The sequence below is a fragment of the Squalius cephalus genome (assembly GCF_949319135.1).
Source record: "Squalius cephalus genome assembly, chromosome: 1".
Taxonomy (NCBI): Eukaryota; Metazoa; Chordata; class Actinopteri; order Cypriniformes; family Leuciscidae; genus Squalius; species Squalius cephalus.
In genome coordinates, this window is record NC_137122.1 from 26,573,430 (window position 1) to 26,595,094 (window position 21,665).

At 37.2% G+C, this 21,665-nt stretch overlaps 1 protein-coding gene across 1 annotated transcript in view; it reads left to right on the top strand.

The window, feature by feature from the left end:
• coro7 (coronin 7) overlaps window positions 1-21,665 on the top strand; it is a 148,141-nt gene that overhangs the window by 57,699 nt on the left and 68,777 nt on the right. Inside the window, exons 8-9 of the mRNA XM_079869401.1 lie at window positions 1,696-1,779; window positions 1,937-2,019. Of these exons, the coding sequence (XP_079725527.1) occupies window positions 1,696-1,779; window positions 1,937-2,019 (167 nt within the window). The remainder of the gene's footprint in view (window positions 1-1,695; window positions 1,780-1,936; window positions 2,020-21,665) is intronic.

Consider the following 21,665-nt stretch of genomic DNA (forward strand, 5'->3'; position numbering starts at 1 on the left):
AGAACAGCGTGGCTCCATTTATATATATATAAGAGAGAGAGAATACATACATTTATCAGGAAAATATATTTATGTAAATGCATTTTGAATATACTATAAATATTTGTCTTTTTTTATATATTTTCAAAACAATTAATTCATTCATGCCTTCATTCATTATTTTTTTATTAATGACTCCATTCATGCATGCATCATATATTCCTTGCCTTTATTCGCTCGTTCATTCATCATTTATGCAATCATGCATTAATTAATTTATTCCTTCATTCATATATGCATTCATTCATTCATATATTCACTCATGTATTCATTCATGCCTTTATTTGTTCATTCATTTATTTATTAATTCCTTCATTCAAATTCATTCATGCCTTCATTAATTTATTCATTCATATATTCATTCATGATTTCATTCATTCATTCAATCATTCATTCATTCATTCATTCATGCCTTTATCCGTTCATTAATTTATTCATGCCTTCATTCATATTCATTCATTCATGCATGCATTCATATATTCCTTCATTCATGCCTTCATTCAATTATGACTTCATTCATTCATTTATTAATTTATCATTTATTTATTTATTCATATATTCATTCATTTATGCCTTAATTTATTCATTCATTCATGCATTCATTCATTCCTTTATGCATTCATTCATTTTTTTTAATAATGACTTCATTGATATTCATTCATGCATGTATTTATCCATGCCTTTATTAATTAATTAATTAATTCATTCATTCATGGCTTCATTCATTAATGTCTTCATTCAGTCATTTATTTATTCATTCATTCATCTATTCATTCATGCATGCTTAGTTCATTCATGCATTAATTTATTCATGCTTTCATTCATCCATTCATTCATGCTTTCAATCATACTTTCATTCATTCATTCGCTCGTTCATTCATTCATTAATTTATTCAAATGTTTGTTCATGCCTTCATTCATTTATGCATTATTTAATTCATATAATCATTCATGCATAATTTTTCCAACTTACAATTTTGAGTTCAGTGAACACGTAAATGGTTTCTACAACTTGACCTATGTTTATCCCATAAAGAACGTCGCTGGTAAACATTATAACTGTGTCGAACCACCATCGAGACCAGCACTAACCAGGATAAACCGGCCTGGAAATTCAAGCTAGACCCTTGGCTTTTGACCTTTCAAAGTTAATGTCTTAGTTGTGCAGAAACACACACTGCCTTTAGAAAAGCTCCGCATCAAACGCAGTTCGCCTTCTTTTCCCATCATTTGAACTGTTTTGCCGCTCGTGATTATGGCAGCGTTGTTATAAAAGCATCATTATGATGTTAGAGTGATTTAGCCGTCTGTCAGAGGCAGATGTCATTGACCTCACAGACAAGCCCTGATCTGCCCGCTCTCACACAAAGACATCTTTAAAGGACAGGAAGAGGAGTTTTCTTTTAGGTGTCAATCGTTCAGTCATCGGGGTTCACATTTGCTTTCAACACTCTCCATTCATCTCAACCCCCAGTCTATACAAACCTTATCTCTTTATGTTAAAGCAGTTTAAAAGCATTTTTGCTACTTGCGTTTAAAATTTAGCATTAAGTGTTCATTTTGAATTCTGGCTTAAAGCATGTGGCCTGTTTTATGAATATGTCATAATACTAAAAATGAGTGTTATGTCTTATGTGTCTGTCTTTGTCTCCACAGTGTGTCCAGGGTCATCAGGCTAATAGAGACTCTCGTGTACTTTGGGTCAAAAATGACAACTTGCTCACGACTGGCTTTAACCAGGTAATTTTGAAGTTTTCTACATACTTAAATGAGTTTAAAAAATAAAGTTAAGTATGTCTGATGTAGATCGTAGTATTACTTCACTAATTTACTATGGGTTTTCTTGTCCAAAGTGTCAATAATAGAATGTAATGTGTAAATGCACCTGTGTTCGCAGGTGAGGCAACAGGAAGTGAGACTCTGGGACAGCAGGAAGTTAACCTCCTCTCTCAGCTCGCTGTCTTTGGCCACCTCCAACGCGTAAGTCAAAGCGCACAAGTCAAAGTTAGTGTGGCGGGATTTTAACTGCTTTTTTGTGGCTTGTGTGGGCAGAAATTGTGCAATCTGCAGGTGTATAAATGCATCCGTTGGACAGAACAAAAGCCTTGTCTTTGAGAGTATCTATGACTGCTTTTACATGCACATAGTTTATTAATCCTTAATTCTGGAGAAATGTATGTATATAGTAAAGTACATAGTAATCATCACATAGCTATATAAATATTATAAACTGAGGCATGCACTTTAAATACTGAAGATGCTTTTGCCATTTCTTACAGTGCAATGTAAATAATTTAATCAATGCATTAATTCTCATGTAAAAGCACAATAAATGGCAAATGTTGTACATTGATTCATGTTCATGTTTTTCATGTTTTTTAATATTTTAATATTTAATATTCACACTACCGTTTATGAGGTTGTTTTATTTTTTTTGTGGAAAATAATTATAATTTTAAAAAGCAAGGATACAATAAATTGATTAAAAGTGACAGTAAAGACATTTATAATGTCAGTAAATGCTGTTCTTTTGAAATTTCTATATTGATAATAATCAGAAATGTTTCATGAGCATCAAATCCTCATATCAGAATGATTTCTGAAGGATCATGTGACACTGAAGACTGGAGTAATGATGCTGAAAAGTCAGCTTTGATCACAGGAATAAATTACATTTTACAATATATTACAATAAAAAATAGTTATTTAAATAGTAATATATTTCACTATATTACTGTTTTTACTGTATTTTTGATCAAATAAATGCAGCCTTGGAAAATCTTACAGACTCCAAACCTTTTAACAGCAGTGCATGATGAATTCCCAATCATAATATGACCAAGTATATTGTTAAAAAGTAATATAATTAGGTACAATTTCTATAATTGAATTAGGAATATTCTTGTGCATGTGAAAGCGGTCATTGAAAGAGCTGGTTGGGGAAACAGAAGGCTTTCTCTCAGTGTCGTCTCAGAGCTGGAGTTTATTTGTTGAAGTGTGTCTGTACGCTGTGATTCTGATGGCTGAGGTCCAGTGGCGTGTTCACAGACGGAGCCTGTAGGAAAAGCGTGGTTTACTCGGGTCTGTTGTGGCGGCAGGTCCGCTCAGCCGTAGAGGTGTGCATGGAGCGAACGGAGTGATGATTTTCCACGCGCAAAGACACAGAGGTCATTCTCTAAGAGCAATGCTTTGTTTGTGTGGTTTACACAGTGAGTCCTTAAACACCCACCTCTCCTGTCTGAACTTATTTCCTCCGGTCAGACGGATAACGGCTTCTCTGTGTGGCGACAAAATCCCCCTCATAAAGAAACCCCTTATGGTATGCGCCATTGTAGGAGATTATAGAATCCATGAATATTTCCCAGGATCACAGAAGACTGTTTCTACAGCCAGATTGTGTCGCCCATGAATTGAACTGGAAAATGTGAAACAATCGAGCTGTCGCCCATCTCGAAGCGGCTGCGATTCTTTTCTTGACTGGCTAGAGGTGGGATGAAGTATTTGCCATTGTTGTATTATTGGTTGACTGAGGAGAGCCAGATCATCTGGTGTCAAGCTGTCCGACATTCTTACATTTTCCACGTGTCAACACCTGCATCGAGAGCAGTTAACGCTTCAGTTCACTCCTAAAAATAAAGGTTCCAGTGACCCTTTTTCCACCAAAATGGTGCCAGTGAAGCTGGATGCTTAAAACTGCAGTGTTTTCACTGCAGAAAAGGCGGCTTTGGGCCTGAAAAACTAGATTGCTCACATTAAAATCAACAATTTACATTATTTACACTGTAGTTGACGGACAACAGCTCAAACCACTTTATTTTACCTGTCTGTTAAAGGTAAAATATTACTAACAAATATTATATATGTGACCCTGGATCACAAAACCAGTCACAAGTCGCACGGGTATATTTGTGGCAATAGCCAACAATACATTGTATGGGTCAAAATTATCGATTTTTCTTTTATGCCAAAAATCATTAGGATATTAAGTAAAGATCATGTTCCATGAAGATATTTTGTAAATTTCCTACCGTAAATATATAAAACATTTATTTTTGTGTGTGAATGCAGCACAATCGTGAACATATGGACAACTTTAAAGGCGATTTTCTCAATGTTTCGATTTTTTTTCACCCTCAGATTCCAGATGTTCAAATAGTTGTATCTCAACCAAATATTGTCCTGTCCTAACAAACCATACATCAATGGAGAGCTTGTTTATTCAGCTTTCATGACATGTATAAATCTCAATTTCAAGATTGTGACCCATGTGACTGGTTTTGTGGTCCAGGGTCACATATGTGAATTGATTCCTGTGAATTTTATATGATATTTTTATTATATTTTAGTAGTTTTTTTTTTTTTTATTTAAATTATTTTATTTAAATATTATATTATTTTATAGTAACTACTGAGCATTATAAGTAAAATATTACTAACACATATTATATATGTGAATTGATTGCTGTGAAATATTATTTTATATTATATTTTTATTATATTTTAGTTGTTTTGTCATTTTTTCTATTTATTTTGTTTATTTTTATTATTGTATATTTTTTATTTTATTTTTATTTTATTTATTTTATTTATTTTATTTATCTTATTTATTTTATTTTATTTTATTTTATTTATTTTATTATTTTATTTTATAGTAACTGCTGAGCATTGCATGAAACAACTCATAGTTGCATAAAAATGCTTGTTTTCAAAACTCATCATGCCTGTAAACTCCAGTCAGTTTATTTTTTCAAAGTAGTTCCAACATCCCTGTAATGTCTTTATTTAATTTCTTGGCCCATTTTCTACAGTGAGCATTGGCATAATCTTCACGTCTCATAACTTTTTTGATGTGTATATATGACTATTTCAGAGACACTTTTTTCATCCACTTATGTTTGGCTGAATTGACTCCAAATGATGGTGATCATAATGGATGGTCAGTTGTCTTTAAAATCTCATGGCCACCAGATGTGAGCGAGAGCCTTATTTTCACCTTTCCAAATGTCTTTCCCTGTTTGCGTTTTCCCTCTCGTCCACCATCTATTCCTTTGCCCGTCTTTCAGCTGTACTGTTTCAGTGTCCATTTAAAAACTGCCTGTTCTTTTCTGTTCATATCAGAGTGGATAGAGTGAAAGCTGATCCTGCATCAGCACTTTTACTCTTTATTTCCCTAGTTTTATTCTTTAGGACCGGCGGCTCAGAGCCGAGTTTCTCTGCGCTTAATTACTCGACTGGTTGCGATCCAGGACGAACTGGAATCAAGAATTAAATTGGGGGGAAAATGCAATCACCACTTCCCCTCGCTAGCAAAAAAACAGGAGGTCAGCTGTTGTCTGGTATCTAAAAATGTGTAGCGTAACGAGCCAAGAGAGATAATGCTAGTGCTCTTTACTTCTTCCGTTCAGATCGTAATCTTGGTCTCTGGCACTGCCCGCGACACAAACTGATGTCTCACCGCATTACCGTTGCAATACCTGCCAGATAATCACCTTATTATTGAGACTGCGTATGGGTGAAAACTAGAGTTTTACTGGAGTAATGATCCCTACACTATCTTTAACAGTCCTGTTTGCTATATCTACTTGTTGATAAAGCAATAGGACTGGGATTTATACTGTAATGTAATAATGAGTCAGTTGAGGCAGGATCAAGCTGCTAAACCTCTTTACGTTCATAAATGAACATGGCTACAAGTAACGGGCCTCCTGTGGCTCTTAGTCCTTAAGAGGCATTACCCTTTAGTTTGCTTTGTTTATTAACGATTTTATGGTTCATGTCTGCTTCGTGTTGTGATTTACTTTGCAGCCAAACATTGTGGCACGCTTGATCTTTTGTTATGAGCTGTTTCTCGGAAACGGATGGAAAGTAGGGGGATTAAGTATGTAATGTTTGTAATTCTGCAATAGTTTGGAACTGGATGAATTGGAGTTTGCACAAAGAGTCAAAACAAAGCCTTGGATCAAAAAATTTGACCCTAAAAAGGTATTAAAAAAACTACTTTTTTTTTTGTTTTTTTTTTGGACAAGGTACCATGTTATTTTTGAGGTTTTTAAACATATTTTTGGACATGTAGCATGTTTTTGAGGTACCTTGGAGTACTTCACAAATACCATGGTTCATGAATATGAATCTCGTCTAGTACCATGATACACACACACACACAGCTGAAGTTGGACTTGTGGGTTAATGGATGGGTGGTTTAATTGGAATGGAGGATAACAGTCATCAGGATTGTTTTCCATATTGAACTGATTTTAATCTCAATTGGAGCTTGTTGCATTCTACACCCTTTACCCCCACCCCCGTCCACTCCCTCACCTCATAAACATAATTATAATGACTTTAATTGGACCTTCTGGCCCGGGTGCAATCAGCAAACTTTATAATTTCACTCAATTGCAACCAGCTTTTTGAGTAAACATTGGCAGCGTAGTTCACAATCCCATTTGGGCTTTCTGGAGAGAGACTTCCTCTAGGACATAAACTCAGGGAGGACTTTTCTGGACAGGCAGTTGATAATCAAAATGCTGTTTTGTGGCTGTTTGTTCCTAATAGTTGGTCTTGCTACGGGGAATGTTGGTCTGAAATGAAGGTCTTCTACATATGTAGCTCAGAAACCATAAACTCAGCAGGAGGCTTGAGTTTCACTTGCTAATTGTCCACAGTTGTTGGAAATATCCACAAATATATGCGTCCATGCGTACTCCTTACACAAAATTGCACGTATCTTTGTCCAACTGTGAAGCATTTGAGATGTTTAAGAATTCCTCACCAAACTCTTGGCCTCACCAAATAAAGGCCTCTAGAGGACCGGAAGCCTGTAGCTTCTCAATTGAGGACGTGTTGAAAGCAGATGAGAACACCAACTCCTGGATCTCCACGGGTCTTTTGTGATGAGTTTTGTTGAGTTACCGCTTTTTGGCCCTGTTTACAGCTGGTATTAAGGTGTGTTTTAGTCGATCGGATCACAAGTAGATGAGGGAGACATATTCCCGTTTACACCTGGTGTTTTAATCCGTCTCTTGTGTCCACTTTAAACCACTTCTGTCCTGATTTATTCGAGGGGAGCGTCTATGGGCCGGTAAATGTATGTTTTTTTTTTTCCAGATCTTTCGATCAAATGGATGAGATAAACTCGCGCAATTTACATTTGAACGCGATTCGAAGACTATGGAAAAACATACGGAGAACAGCAGCTTTCTTTTCTGCTCTGAAAGCCACAAGACCAGCCGAACACTGTGAGTGTGTGTTAGAAATCAGGAATGATGAGAGAACATTGTGATTGGTGTGTTTTTCATCTTCAAACCAAACTTGGGTCTTTACCCGTCAAAGTTTAAATCCTGTCTGTCTAGCGCGCTTCCAATAATGTTTACGCATTAAGTCAGTCGTCGGAGAGTAGGCGGCCTTTTGTGGCTGTTCGAACACATGAGCGTTTACACTACGAAACATCCGGTCGAATGTGTTTTTGACTACAACTGGAAGTGGTCGAAAGTGGACAAGCTCAAACGTTTTAGACCCCGTTTACACCTGTATTTAGCGTCGTCCACTTGTGATCCGATCAACCAAAATGCATCTTAATACCAGGTGTGAACAGGGCCTTGGAGTAAACATTGGCAGCGTAGTTCACAATCCCAATTGGGCTCTCTGTAGACTTACGTCCTCTAGGACACAAACTTGTGGCGGACAATCACACCCCCGGACAGGCAATTGATAAGGCTATTGAGTTTAGTGGCTGTTTGTTCCTTATACTTGGTCTTGACATGGGGAATGTTGGTCTGAAATGAAGGTCTGCTGCGAATGTAGCTCAAAAACCATAAGCTCAGTAGGAGGCTTGAGTTTCGCTAACTAACTGTCCACAGTTGCGGCAAATATCCACAAATATGCAGGGTATGCATCCATTCATACTCTTAACATGCAATCGCATGAATCAGTGTCCCAACTGTGGCATTTGAGATGTATGAGCTTTTTATTCAATACAGGCCTCTAGAGAACCGGTAGCCTGTAGCTTCTTCTCAACCGAGGACGTGTTGTAGCTGTTGAAAGCGAGCGAGAATACCAACTCCTGATCTCCACAGGTCTTTCGTGTTGAGTTTTGAGCGTGTTTAACAGGGTCTCAGGGGTTTGGGTGGGGTTTATTTACTTTTACTTGCCCATTCGCTCTGCTCCGGCCCCGGCACGCTCAGGCATCTGCTGTAATCGATCCAAACGCACTTTAATCAGCAGGATTGAGGGGCCTCACTAATAAACGCTCTGTTGCGTAGATGACCCCCCCCCCCCCCCCCCCCTTCCCACTTCCCAAATCAAACCCAGATGAAACTGCAAGGCCTGGATTACCGGCAGCTGTACTCGGAGTACCAGCGCTCCAAAAAAGAGGGGGAACGTTGTGTTTACGTTTGCCGTGTGTTGGGCCGACTATACAGTAGTTTCATTTTCCTCCCTCGGTGCTCTTTTCTGCTGTCAGTTCCTTTTCTTTTGAGCTGCTTTGTGTAGATTGAGCCAGAGCGGGCGGGCAAACGGATGAGTTTTTCGGGTGCTGCGGTCGCGCTCGGATCTGGTCATGGAGGTCACGTCGGGATTCAGATCCCAGGTGTTGAGGTGAAGCGGCCACAATTTGGAGGCCGACTGGTGGGTCAGTAGAATCTGTTAGTCATTTTGAGGCTTTTAGTTTGGAGGAATAAAGACTTTGACAGCAATTGGGGAGTGATGGGGAGCAGTTTTTTGTTGGAGACATGGTCTGAAAAGGTTTATGGTGCTGAGGTGGAAAAAGTGGGGCCGCCAAAATGTGGTACAGTACCACGGTTCTATCTTTTCTCCAGAGCTTGTGTAAGCTGTCAAAAACTCACTTGTTTTCCCCCTCATCTGTGCCTTTTTTTACCTCGTAACCTCCAATCCACATGCAGTCCAACTCAAACGCAATGGGATTCCAATTAAAGGGCGCATGCCGAGGAGTATTAAAGATCTCTTGGGCCTTTCTGAAAGATGAATGTGGAAATATTTGACAGCTGGCGTTTAAAATCCCCCATAAATCCCCGGTGTCTTTGTATCCGTCCCGCAGGTATTTTCAGAGTGTCTGTGGAATAAGTCCCTTTCTGTGCCTTTGAAAAAGAATAACAAAAAGTAAAAGGAGATGAAAAACACTCCCTTTTCCACCTTTTTTTTCTTGCAAATATGGTTTTAATTAGGAATTTTGTCCTCCTTCCATCCATTGAGCCGTTGTTATTCTTATGTGGCTTTTTAAACTGTCCTGATGCTGGTTTGTTGGGTGGGAATTGTTTCGTATTGTTCCTTCTGTGTTTTGGCTGTGTGTTAAACTGATTACAGTATAAGCTTTCTCATTTGTAGTAGCGTGTTTGAAGAGTCTAAGGCCGTGTGTCCACCAAAGCGGTTTTTCACGCGGCTGGTGTATTTTTTCAATTGTTTTCAATGGGAACGCCGTGTTTTTAAAACGCCATGAGCGTAACGAGGCGCTGAGCGTCTTTTTTCACAGGTCGCCGAGAGTTGAAGAATGTTCAACTTTGGGTAAAACGCAGCGCTCATCACTGTCACTTTTTATCTAACCGTCCAATCACAGTGGAGGAGGGGCGGGACTAATACCACACCGACCAACCACCACATTCTGCTTGTACAACGTCAACAGATGACAACAACAAGCATAATAACGGAACAAAATCATTTAAAACAAGAGCCAGAGAAAATACATTACATTGTATTGACATTTTAATATAGAATCAACTCAGAAACAAAATATGTGTGAAATGATTTACTAGTAACACTTTTGTGCATATTCCGTATCATAACAAGCAAAGTGTCTCAACTGAAAAAAACGCAACGCTGCCAAAACGCTCTCAAGCGCCCATAGATGGTTTCAGCAGAGCGCCTAGCGTTTGCAGCTGGCTAAAAACGCTTTGGTGGACACACGGCCTAACAATGTAAATGTATAAGAGCATCTCCCCGTTGCCCCATATACAGCCGTTAATGGCCATGTGTTGAATACATCTTTTCATGTTGACATTCAACCATTTAAATATATATACAAATTGTGATGTTGTGCTTTATTTTGGAAATTAATCAAAAAAAATTATTATTTTTTTTTTTACATTGTTTTACAAAACTAATATATTTTACTTATATATACATATATATATACATATATATATATATATATATATATACATATATACATATATATATATATATACATATATATATATATATATATATATATATATATATATATATATATATATATATATATATATATATACATATATTATGGTTTAATTTAGTCAAATTAAAAAAATGGTTTGGAAAAAAATAATATTTATTTTTAAATAGAAAACTTGAAAATATCTGACTTTTAATATTTTGGTTTTATTATATAAAATAATAATAAAAAAAAATTAAAATTGTAATATAATTTTATATGTTTTTATGTGATTATATAACTTGGAAATGTGAACTTGGAAATATCAGTGAATTTTAATTTTAAAGTTTTATTTTGGGTAGGAATCAGATACAATTAATAATAATTATTATTATTAATATGAACATCATCATCATCATTATTATATATTATCTCTATCTCATATATTATCATTATCATCGTTATATTATTTGTGTATAATATTATTATTATTATTATAAATATCTGGAAATATTAATATTGTGGTTTTATTCTGTGTATTTCATGTACTCTGGCACTCCATGGTACAGTGATGGAATAAAATGTTATTGTTAAATGTTATGTAGATATACGATGGTATAGACTGAACTACAGAATTCCTATCGCTCAAACAGTGGAGCTAGCATTGCTCTGTCCCCACTATATATCCCTCTCTTCCTTTGTATGTCTTTTTCCAAAGTGTCTGTGGGTTGGACCTTGGTTATGAATGGATTGTAGCTGCGTGTTGAACGACCGTCCTCCACACAAGGACACCAGGACTAGTCTGTTTCACATTAGTGAATGGTTTCCTGCGCTGCCTGGACTACAGTGGTCAATAACTGCTGCCAACACCGAGTGGCACACACACGCACACACACACACACACACACACACACACACACACACACACACACACACACACACACACACACACACACACACACACACACACACCACTAACTTCTATTAATATATATATATAAAATATATATAAAAATTCTACTTTTTATTTAGTTTGTGTACAAATCATGTTTATCCTTCCTGCTGTGATCTTAGTTTTATTTTTCATTTTTTTCATTGTTTTTGACGATGAAAGCATATAGTTAAATTAATTTTCTTTTTACCAGATTTTATTTAGATTTATTTGACTAGTTTTGTTTAGGTGTCACCTGAATGAGTTTGATTGGATGAACACCAACAAGAAAAGAGAATGTGACGTCTTTTTAAAGCCTATTCATTTAGTTATACGTCTATAACTATGCATATGGTTAGTTGCTTTTTATTTTTAGTTGCATTTTATTATTGGCATTAAACATCGGTTTACAGTACCCTACCGTCCACGTCAGAACAGACCAGCAACCCATTTTGTGTTCGTGACGGAGCTAATGATGTGGATTTGCTCTCTAATAAATCGTCAAACCTGATGCCATGAAATTGTCCAGCTACTTTTTCATTTTCATCTGTTATTTGTCTCCAGAACGTCAAACACAATCACATGCAGCTGCCCGTTTTGCTGACTGTAGTTTTCCAGCTTTCTGTCTTTTTCTTTTTCTTCTTTCTGTGTCCTTAGCTGTTACCAGCATTCACTGGATGTCGTTCAGCAGAAGTTTATTAGCAAACAAGTTGTGTTTAGCTCCCGACAAGAGGGCAAACGTTTGGCGCGGCTGTTATGTGACGGGGTTTATTTGTCCGTAGAATAACAGGAACGCATTAGTGTCAATAGAACAGCCGCTCAATTACTCGAGCGACTTGATGGACGTTTATCCCGGGCGTTTGTGGACACACCTGCCCATCATGCTCTGTTTCCACTGGTCATTAGATCAGACATGAGCAACACACTGTGAATGTCTTTTAGAACTTTTCCTTGACGGATTTTAGATGGCTTGAACTTTCATACGGAACAATACAGCCATGCGGTGGTTATATATATTCAGCTCCTCACGCGTAATGGCCGTAAGTCAATCACCTGCTTGCCGTCGAGGGCGAGCGGAAGAAGTTGAGACTTTAATGAGATTCCCAACTTCATCCAAGTGGGACGTGGGTGGGAAACGAAAGAATTTCCTCATGGTGAGAGCCAAAGAATGAAAAGAAAAGGTGGAGAGGTGCTTTTAAAAGAACAGCAGCGGAACATTCATGAAGAGTTTTCCCCTCTGTTTTGTTCGTTATGCTAAAATGGAGATCGAAGGGCTTCAACTTGACGTTAGCTTTCAGAAAAGTCAGTTAGTTAGCTGGTTTGTGCTGGTTATATGTGTGGTTGAGGATCTTATGATCAGGAGCACTAGGATGTGAATTAACATTAAAAATAGCGTCATGTTTAATGTGTTTTGCATTTTGCATTTTTTTGATGGAATTTTATGTGGCTGGTTTAAATTTGAGCAGCCATGTGCTGATAATGTTGAAAGACAGTTTTCATCAGCTTGACTTGTGCTATAAAATAGATGTATGGGAATATACACACACACACTGTTCTGCTCAAAGACTAGCACAAATCACAGCGTAACATCCACATTGGAGCATGATTATAGTTTTTACTCCTGTTTTATTACCCACTGTCTTGCTGCCGTGTGTGTGTGTGTGTGTGCGTGCTTAGCACGCTTCACTACTGCTGTGTACTCATGAACTCTTTACACACGCTCAGACAGAAACTCTGGAGCTTTAACTCTTCTGCACATCTTTGTTCAGGACCTATAGAAATCAGCAGACAGAAGACGTGCGTGTTTTGTTCAAAGTCCATCATCCCTCAAGCGCCCACTATGTCTGGTCTTTGTCCTCGCTCCTGTTCAGTGGCTTTCCAGTTTCCATCATGCTTTGGGTTTGTCCAAGCAAATTATGTCTCTTCTTATGTCTTTACTATATTTGAATTTATTCTCCAAACCAGGTTGTTGTAGTTTTACAAAAAAAAAAAAAAAAAATTCCCCTGTGGTTAAAATCAAGGTTTAATATTGTCTATTTGATGTTTTTAATATGCTTTAAGACAAACCATGTGTAAATTCATAAGTCAACACCATTGCTGAGTATTTTCTCTTTAAAACTGCAGTGAACTAAAGACCGTCTCAAAAACACGGTTTGAAATCGCTGGTGTTTCTGACGTCACAAACTACCTTGTAACCAATCAGATCAACATGTGATTGTCAACGAGTGTATCTCTCAGCTGGTGTGAGTGAGTGGAGGCGGGGCTCATTTGCATATTTATAGAACCGCGTATATTAAATGAGGCGAGGCTGTAGAGTTACATTCAAACTATTTTAAGGCATTTTTTTCAAACTATGGAAAAAAACGTTTAAATATGTAATTTTGGTGATTTAAAGATGAGTTTAAGGGATAGGATTATTGACTACAGGGGGACTTTAAGTTGTTTTTTTATTATTTATTAATAAATAATCACTATTAATAATATTTATTACATTTAGTTTAGTTTTCAGTCATTGTTAGATTTAGTTTCCTTTATTATTATTATTATTTCTAGTTTAATTTCATAATTTAAAAAAATATATATATATATTTAATGGCTGCCGAAGTTAACTACACTAACTAGTAAAACATTTTTTGTTTAACGCCTTTAATTTGTTTTGTGCACAGTCTAGTCTAATTTCTATCTAGTGACATTTTTGTTTAATGCTATATATATATATATATATATATATATATATATATATATATATATATATATAATTAAATAAGATTACAATAAAAATATATTTTTATATTATTATTAGTATAATGAAAATGTACTTTATTTTGTATTTTTGTACCATGAATGTTAGGTTTTATTTTTATTTCAGTTTCGTTAAGTTTTTGTTAAGGATGATAACATTTGTCTGGCTTGACCTTCTTTGACATTAAAGTTTCAGGGCTTGATCTGTCCCTTATTCTCCGTCTTCCATGAGAAGTGTTTTGCTGAGACGGCGACCGTTTCGCTCTGTCGCTCCTTTAGCTCAGTTATGAATGTCTGTCTTGTGTTGCTACGTCTTTTTGTACTTTCCCCTGTATATAACACTCTTCTTGTGTGCTAGCAGGCGGTGAGACCACACTGTCCCGAAGCCCACCGGAGAAAAACTGCCCTTCGATTTAAGCGAGATGGAAAAGAGTTTAAAAAAGAAAGGCTTCTTTTTAAAGCAGAAAAACCCCTGTCGTAGAGTGCGCACGCACGCACAAACATGACACTTATCTCAACCCGTACTTTTGCAAAACCACCTTACTGGAAGCGGCCCCGAATAAACACACACCTATCCATGTGAGCGCGGACGGGAAATGAAAAAACCTGGCTGCAGGAGCTCCAGTGTTGACCTTCCCGCGGTTCATTTTAAATTACATCTCTTCAGAGGTAAAAATGTTGTGGTGAGGATCTGACTTTCCCTCATGCTTCTCTCTCTCTCTCTCAGGAGATGGATTTAGAAGCTGTTGTGGTCGGGGGGCATTAGGGCTGATCTGCATTTTCCACAGGGGAGTGTTTCGGCGTCTCCCTCTCGCCCCGTGGCGTCAGGCTCGAGGTGGACGCTGGTATTTGTGCAGTGCGGTGCCACACATTTGCCTCACTCCTTTTGGCGGACTTATTACAGATTAGAACAGCCCGTCTGAACCACACGCTCGTGAGCCAGGCCGTGCCGCGGGCTGGTGGAGTGCGGCCTTGAGTATGCTTACGAAACCCCTGTTGAAACTGGATGGAACTGGCCATTTTTGGCCTTTTTGCCATGTGTCGAGAGAGGACTGTTCAGTGTGTGCTAGCAGCGAGGCCACACTGTTTTACATTAGTCCTCCTTAAAACAAGATACATTTACTTGAGAAGTAACACTGCATGCGATATCAAGGCTTATTTTTGTACGAGTGCATTTTGTCACTGCACTGGCAGATTGTTTTTCACTTTTTTTTTATTTTAACTTGTTCATATCGGTGCATTAAGACAAAACTACACCTGCATTCAAATTCATTCTCTAAAAACAAGTCTTAATATCTTATGTAATGTGTGTGTGTGTATGTATATATACATACATGCATACATACACACACACACACACATAACGTATCCATTAACATGTCCCTATAAAACCTCGTCGCATCAAACGAATGCACTATAGCTGTGCAGTATGTGACTTCTTATCTAGCCCTCCACCTCCCCAGCACCACCTGCCTAGATCTGTATATATATTCATATACAGTTTTCATTCATTCATTCTAATCCAGTTTGTTTTTCCATAGAACACAAAAGCAGATATTTTGAAAAACCAAATTACTCTTTTTCTATAAAAGGACAGCTCATTCAACATTGACTATAGCTGTCAAGCTCCCAAAAACATAATATAAGTAGTCCATATGTCTCATGTGCTAGATTGAGAAGGATACGATTGCTCTATTTGTGTAGAGAGTAAATTGTAAATCATTGTTCACTGACAATCTTCCTAAACTGTCATATGTCATTCACAATTGTGTACTTTACAGATTAAAAATCACCAGGTTTGATGCATTCGACACCTGAACTGAATTGGTTTTCTCTTGTTTTGTAAGCAAAACCGATGTGTTAGTTCGAATTTTGCAAATTCAGAAGTGAGATGGACCGGAATCTCGGTCTGTTCCTCGCACAAAGCTATCATATGACTTCAGAAGACTTAAAATACATTGTTGTGTGGGAATAAGCGGAGTAAAGATTCTTACTTTTGTGTTTCATGGAAAAAATAACTACATTACAGGGTTTGGAAAGACATGACAAGGGTGAATAAATCTTCCATTTTCCGCTTTAAGTCAAACAAGCTTATACTTACAGGTTTAAAGACAGGGTTTCTGTATTTCTACATGATTTTCAGCGTTTGTTTCCTCCTTTTCCCCATCAATGTCATCCTTGTGCTCAGGTCTGATGGCTCTACTTGTTTAAACAGCTTCTTAATTGGCCTGACAACATCTCATAAAGGTCATGTGCTTCCTGAGCTGCCATTCAAGCTCTCAGTGTGAATCAGACTTAGAGAGCATGTCAATGTCCAGACTCTTCCTGCAATTAAAGTCAAGCACATGCGCCTGCTCCGTGTGACTGGATGTTGAGCGTCTGTTTGTTGTATGGAGCTGACGTCCCGTTTATGAAGTGGTCGTATGGCGCTTGCTGGGGTCACGACGGTCAGAGGTCACGTCTCCTCCTGGATCACGCTATAAGACGCTCTTTATGAAGAGCGCAGCGTGGGAGGGCCGATGCGTTTGTTGAGTTTGGGATTTAACTAGATTTGATGTTACGGCCCACCCAAGGATGTGTTATCGGAGTTTGTTCTGCTTTATTTCGCTCAAAATGATTGAATCTTAGAAGATCCCTTTAACTGTTGTGTGCATTTTAAATATATATCACGTGTGCTCATGGTAACCCACAATTCACATGAGGTATGTCTAAGAAAAGTTATTCGATCTAGTAACTAATATGATAAACAATATTTTTAATCGATATAGTTTTGTCTAGTTTTAAACAAAATTACTCTTCCTAACTAAGTGGTATTGTGTGCTTCAAAAGAAATATGGACAAACCAGTTCTTTTTAGTGAATTAAAAGTGACTTTAGTGACTTTCAGGCATGAATTACATCTAATATTTGCAGTGCTGGGGGTAACGCATTACAAGTAGCGTAAGTAATCAGATTACTTTTTTTGTAAAGTAATGTGTAAAGTAACACATTCATTTTAAATTTACAAGAAAATAGTAACGCACGTTACTTTGTTTTCCCATTTATAGACTGAAGGAAGCCCAGCCCAGGTGAGAAAAAGTAACGCAAAAGAAACTTAACGCATTACTTTCTATAAAAAAGTTACTAAGTAGTGCACTTAGTTTCTTTTTTGGGGAGTAATGCAATATTGTAATGCAGTAACTTTCCCCAACAATAGCATTGATTGTATATTAAAGGAAAAAATACTAAAGAAATTAATAATGTTGTAATATGTTTCATTGATTTTTATAAAATACTATATTAGTGGAGTAATGTCGGGAATAGTGAATGAGTGTATAGGGGGTGATTTCGAACACAGCCTGTATGTTTTTAATTCACTAAAATGAACCATTTCATAGGAGTCATTTGTTTGGGAATCAGACACTGGACCCACTGTATATTTTGATTCACTAAAAAGGATCAGCTTAATTGAGTCATTTATTCGGAAATTAGACTCACATTCACACTGTATGTTTTTGTTTCACTAAAAATAACCAGTTCATAAGAGTCATTCATTCTGGAATCGGTCTACACTGGTCACTCTGCAAGTTTTTGATTCACTAAAGAGAGCCAGTTCATAAAAGTCATTCTTTTAGGAATCAAACTAATCTGATTGTGGTCTATTTATGATTCACTGAAATAATCTGTCTCATAAGAATCGTTAGGTCTAGAATTGGTTATGCTTTCTTTTCACATTGTAGATTCAGAAGTCATTTGGTTCTAGTTTATATATCTATCTATATGTGAAAAGAATGAAAGCAGTTCTGAATAACCAGTTCTTGGTTCTCACCCCTAATAATTTCGCATTCTCCAGGCGTTTTTGTATTTCCAAGTTGGACACTCAAAGAAAAGAAACCTAAAGGTGAACACAGTAGGAAGATGAAGAACAGACCCATTGTAATTCCCCGTAGGGTGAGTCCCGTCTTAGATGGAGGTGACCAAAGACGTGTTTGTGTGGTCCAAGACAGCTGCTTCTGAATCCTGCTCATCTTTGTCAGTGAGGGACAGTAAAGTATGAACACACACATCATCTCTGTGCTTACAGCTGAGATATTGTTCTTTCATGAGCAGAAGCAAAGACTGCAGGCTGTGTTTTTGGGCCATGTTCCTACTGTCACGCTCTGAGCCCCTCTGAGCCTTACCACTTTATGAGGCCTGTGTTTACACTTTCACAAAGTGTGTGTGTGTGTGTTCTCCAAGTCACCCGCAGTGCAAAAATGTGTGTCCTCGGGCTTCTTGTTGTAATTCAAGGTAGGCAGTGGCGTTGAGTTCACATCTTCTTGCCCCTCACAGCATTTCCTTTGTCTATTAATTTTTCTTACAAGACTAGAACGTTTGTTAATGAACTTGCCATGCGAAAATAAATTTAAGGTCACATTGTACTCTAGCAAAGACCGGCCTGTTCACGTAACAACTGACAAAAACTGTAAAAGTGTTTTGGAGGTTTATTTGAGACATGTACTGCAATATGATGTACATTTAACGAGAGCATCATGCAGCAAGGTTCAGTTTGTTAACTTTAGTTAATGCATTGACATTAAAATAAGTCTTTTTATAAATTTAGATTTTAGTTTTAGTTTAGTCTTGGCAAATATCTTAAATAAAATAAGTTTAAAGTCCCCCTGTGGTGAAAATCAAGCTCAGTCAGTTTCTGGTTGAAACATATGGCTGAATTAAACCAATATTTTCACTTGCCATTGTGTAGTGTTTACTACAGTAAAGATCGAATGGATCAGGTATTCAGAGCTGGTGCGAGTGAGTGGAGGCGGGGCTCATTTGCATATTCAAAGAGAAACATATACTAAATGAAGCAAGGGTGTAGTGTTACAGTACATTCAAGCTATTGTAAGGCATGAAGAAATTATTTTCACAGGAATTCTTTTAGTGTCATTTTGATAATCACTGATGAGTTTAAGGGATAAAATTATTGACTGCAGGGGGACTTTGTTTTTTATATTTAATTTCAGTTATCGGTTATTTTATGGATATTTAACTTGTTTTTTATGGTTTTAGTTTTACTTTTAGTTAACTATATAATAACCCTGCATTGGACTACAACAAAATAGGTTTGTTGTTCAGTGGTCTTTAACAGCCCCCAGAGGCGAAGCTAGTGATAATTAACTTATGTTTAAATTTCTCGTCTGCCAAGAACACATTCCTCGCCCAGAACCGAAGCTGGCAGAAGATGTCCGTGAATCTGTTCTCGGCACAGCCGGCTCTGCTGATGTAGGTCCAGGTCATTAGGTTGCGAGACGTTATAAACATTGACTAATGGGGTTGTGTCATTTGTTTTTGGTTCAACTTCATGAGCTCACGCTTGCTTCATCTCGCCTGGTGCTGATTTGCATTTAAACCTCTGAAAACCTGTGAGATAATGCTGATGCAGATGTGTGAAAAATGAAACGCTTGTATTTCCTTGCTTGTCTTTATTCTAGAGCACGTTCTGCTGGTTGACGGAGCATCTAAGGATCTCCGTTTTGGGCCAAACACAGAACTAAATTGAGAACGAATGTCTGATAACGAAGGCCAGGCTTGTAGAATGATCCGGCATTCCCACGCTAACCCTAACACACTTTTACACACGCTGCGGTCCTCCAGGTGAGCTCTCATATGAGTCGGGTGTTGTGTTGGAAAGTTGATGCTTTGGATTTCAGAGATGGACTACGCCTCGAGTTGGCAGCAGTGCTGAGCTCTATTACGTGTGGGCCGTTAATGGTTTTATTCCTTGAGTCATTCCGCCCTTTTCCAGCAGTGTTTCTCTGTATCCTGACAACAAACACCAGCAAATCGCTCTCAAAGCATCCTTTATTATTGTGTGTGGAAGATGTTGGACAGGCATTAGTGATTGAGAGCAGCTGTCTAGCTAGCAGACTATTGGATGATTATCTATCTATCCATCCATCCATCCATCCATCCATCCATCCATCCATCCAATTATTATTTATGTATATTATAATTGATTTAATTAATTAATAATGTTACTTCACATTTGTTCATTGTACTAATTATTTATTTGTATACCATTTTATATATTTATTAAACATTAATTGGTTTTATTTATCAATTAATATAAATTATATATCTATTAACATTTCCATTTATTTATTTATTCATTTAATATGTACATTAACGTTTTATATATTATTGTCTATATTATTATTATTATTATTATTATTATTATTATTTAATTTATTTAATAATGTTTATACGACAAACATTTGTTCATTCATATTACATAAACTAATTACATTAATATACATATATATAATATGTATATATACCCATGAATTTAATGAATTCATTTAGTTATTTATTTAATATATAAATTATTTTAATTGATCATTGTTGTTTCTGTAGTATTATTATTATTGATTTAATTTGTTAATTTACATTTGTTCATAATAATACAGCAACTAATAATTTATACAACTTGGAAATGTTTTAAACTTATTAGTATATTAAGAAACAAACAATAACCAATATTACTAAGTGCTGTAAATGTATTGTTCATTGTTAGTTCATGATACCCAAGTCTTCAACTAATGCTAACTTTATTGTAAAGTGTTACCAATTTAATTACATTTTAATTTAAAGCAAATAATTATAAAACTAAATAAAGCCATAAAACACTAAACATATAGTCCGTCAACATGCATTGACACGGATCACCTGAAACGAATGTTGTTATCAGGTGAACTGGGTCAATGATTTCTTTATTTGATGCATACAGTTCTCGGCTAACACTCTTCATCCTCCCGAATGTGGAGAAAATGTGGACATGCTCTTAATTTCAGAGGCTCATTCTGTAAACCGTCTACTAATTGGACATTCCACCAATCCCATCTCCAGCATTCATCACCCTGTTTCTACAAAATGCTGAAGTTTGAGCAATAGTATCCCAGCTTGTTATCTGTCATTTCTTCATCCCTCACCATTGTTCAGTTAAATCCCCCTCCATCCTTCTCTTTCACTCTACTTACATTTGCGGTCCATAATATCCACATGCCTCATGCAGAGCTCTGTGTTCACTACATTCTTCTGTCATTACTCTTTAATTTTCTCTATTTTTCTTCATCATTCCAGTCTTCCCAATCCCAGTCTTCTCTATCTCCAATGCTAGTGTCAGCATTCTTGTGGTCCGTGGCCCCGGGGCCGGATTCAAACCCTGTGAGAGGCCAATCCAGACGGCTCATGCGCCTTTCAGATACTCAATAATCTGTGTAGCAACCACTAGGCTATATGTATATGAGGGAAAACATGTCTTTATTTGAAAGATGTTTTGATTTTGATACCTTCAAAACAACTTGAACTGCTGATGAACTGGCCTGTGTGGTTTTGCTGCAGAAAATCTGATAAGACCGAAGACCAATGACTCTCCACCACTTCCCTTCAACATAACCCGTCGTCTGATATCGTTGGTCTGTTTTCCTGCTACTTATCCAGCATCAAACAACAACCACACAGACAGCAATGGACAAAAAATATGCCAAGCCTGTTAGCAGTGAGTGTGACTTCACAAATTGTAGCTATTTTGTAGCTATTTTTATGTCCTTCGTAATGTGAAATTACTCACCGATCTAGTTCATATTGTCATTAGTTATATATGTAACGTATGCCAGAAAGAGCTGTTTGTGTAAACCTCACTCCCCTGGCCTAAAGAGGCGCACTAGCGGCTGAAGCTAAAGGCTTCCCCACACTGGAGACGCCGGTTCGAATCCCGCTCCGAGGGGGTTGAGTAGGACAGGTTACATTTGGTGCCGTGACCCGGATACGAGTGAGGTTTAGGGGGGTG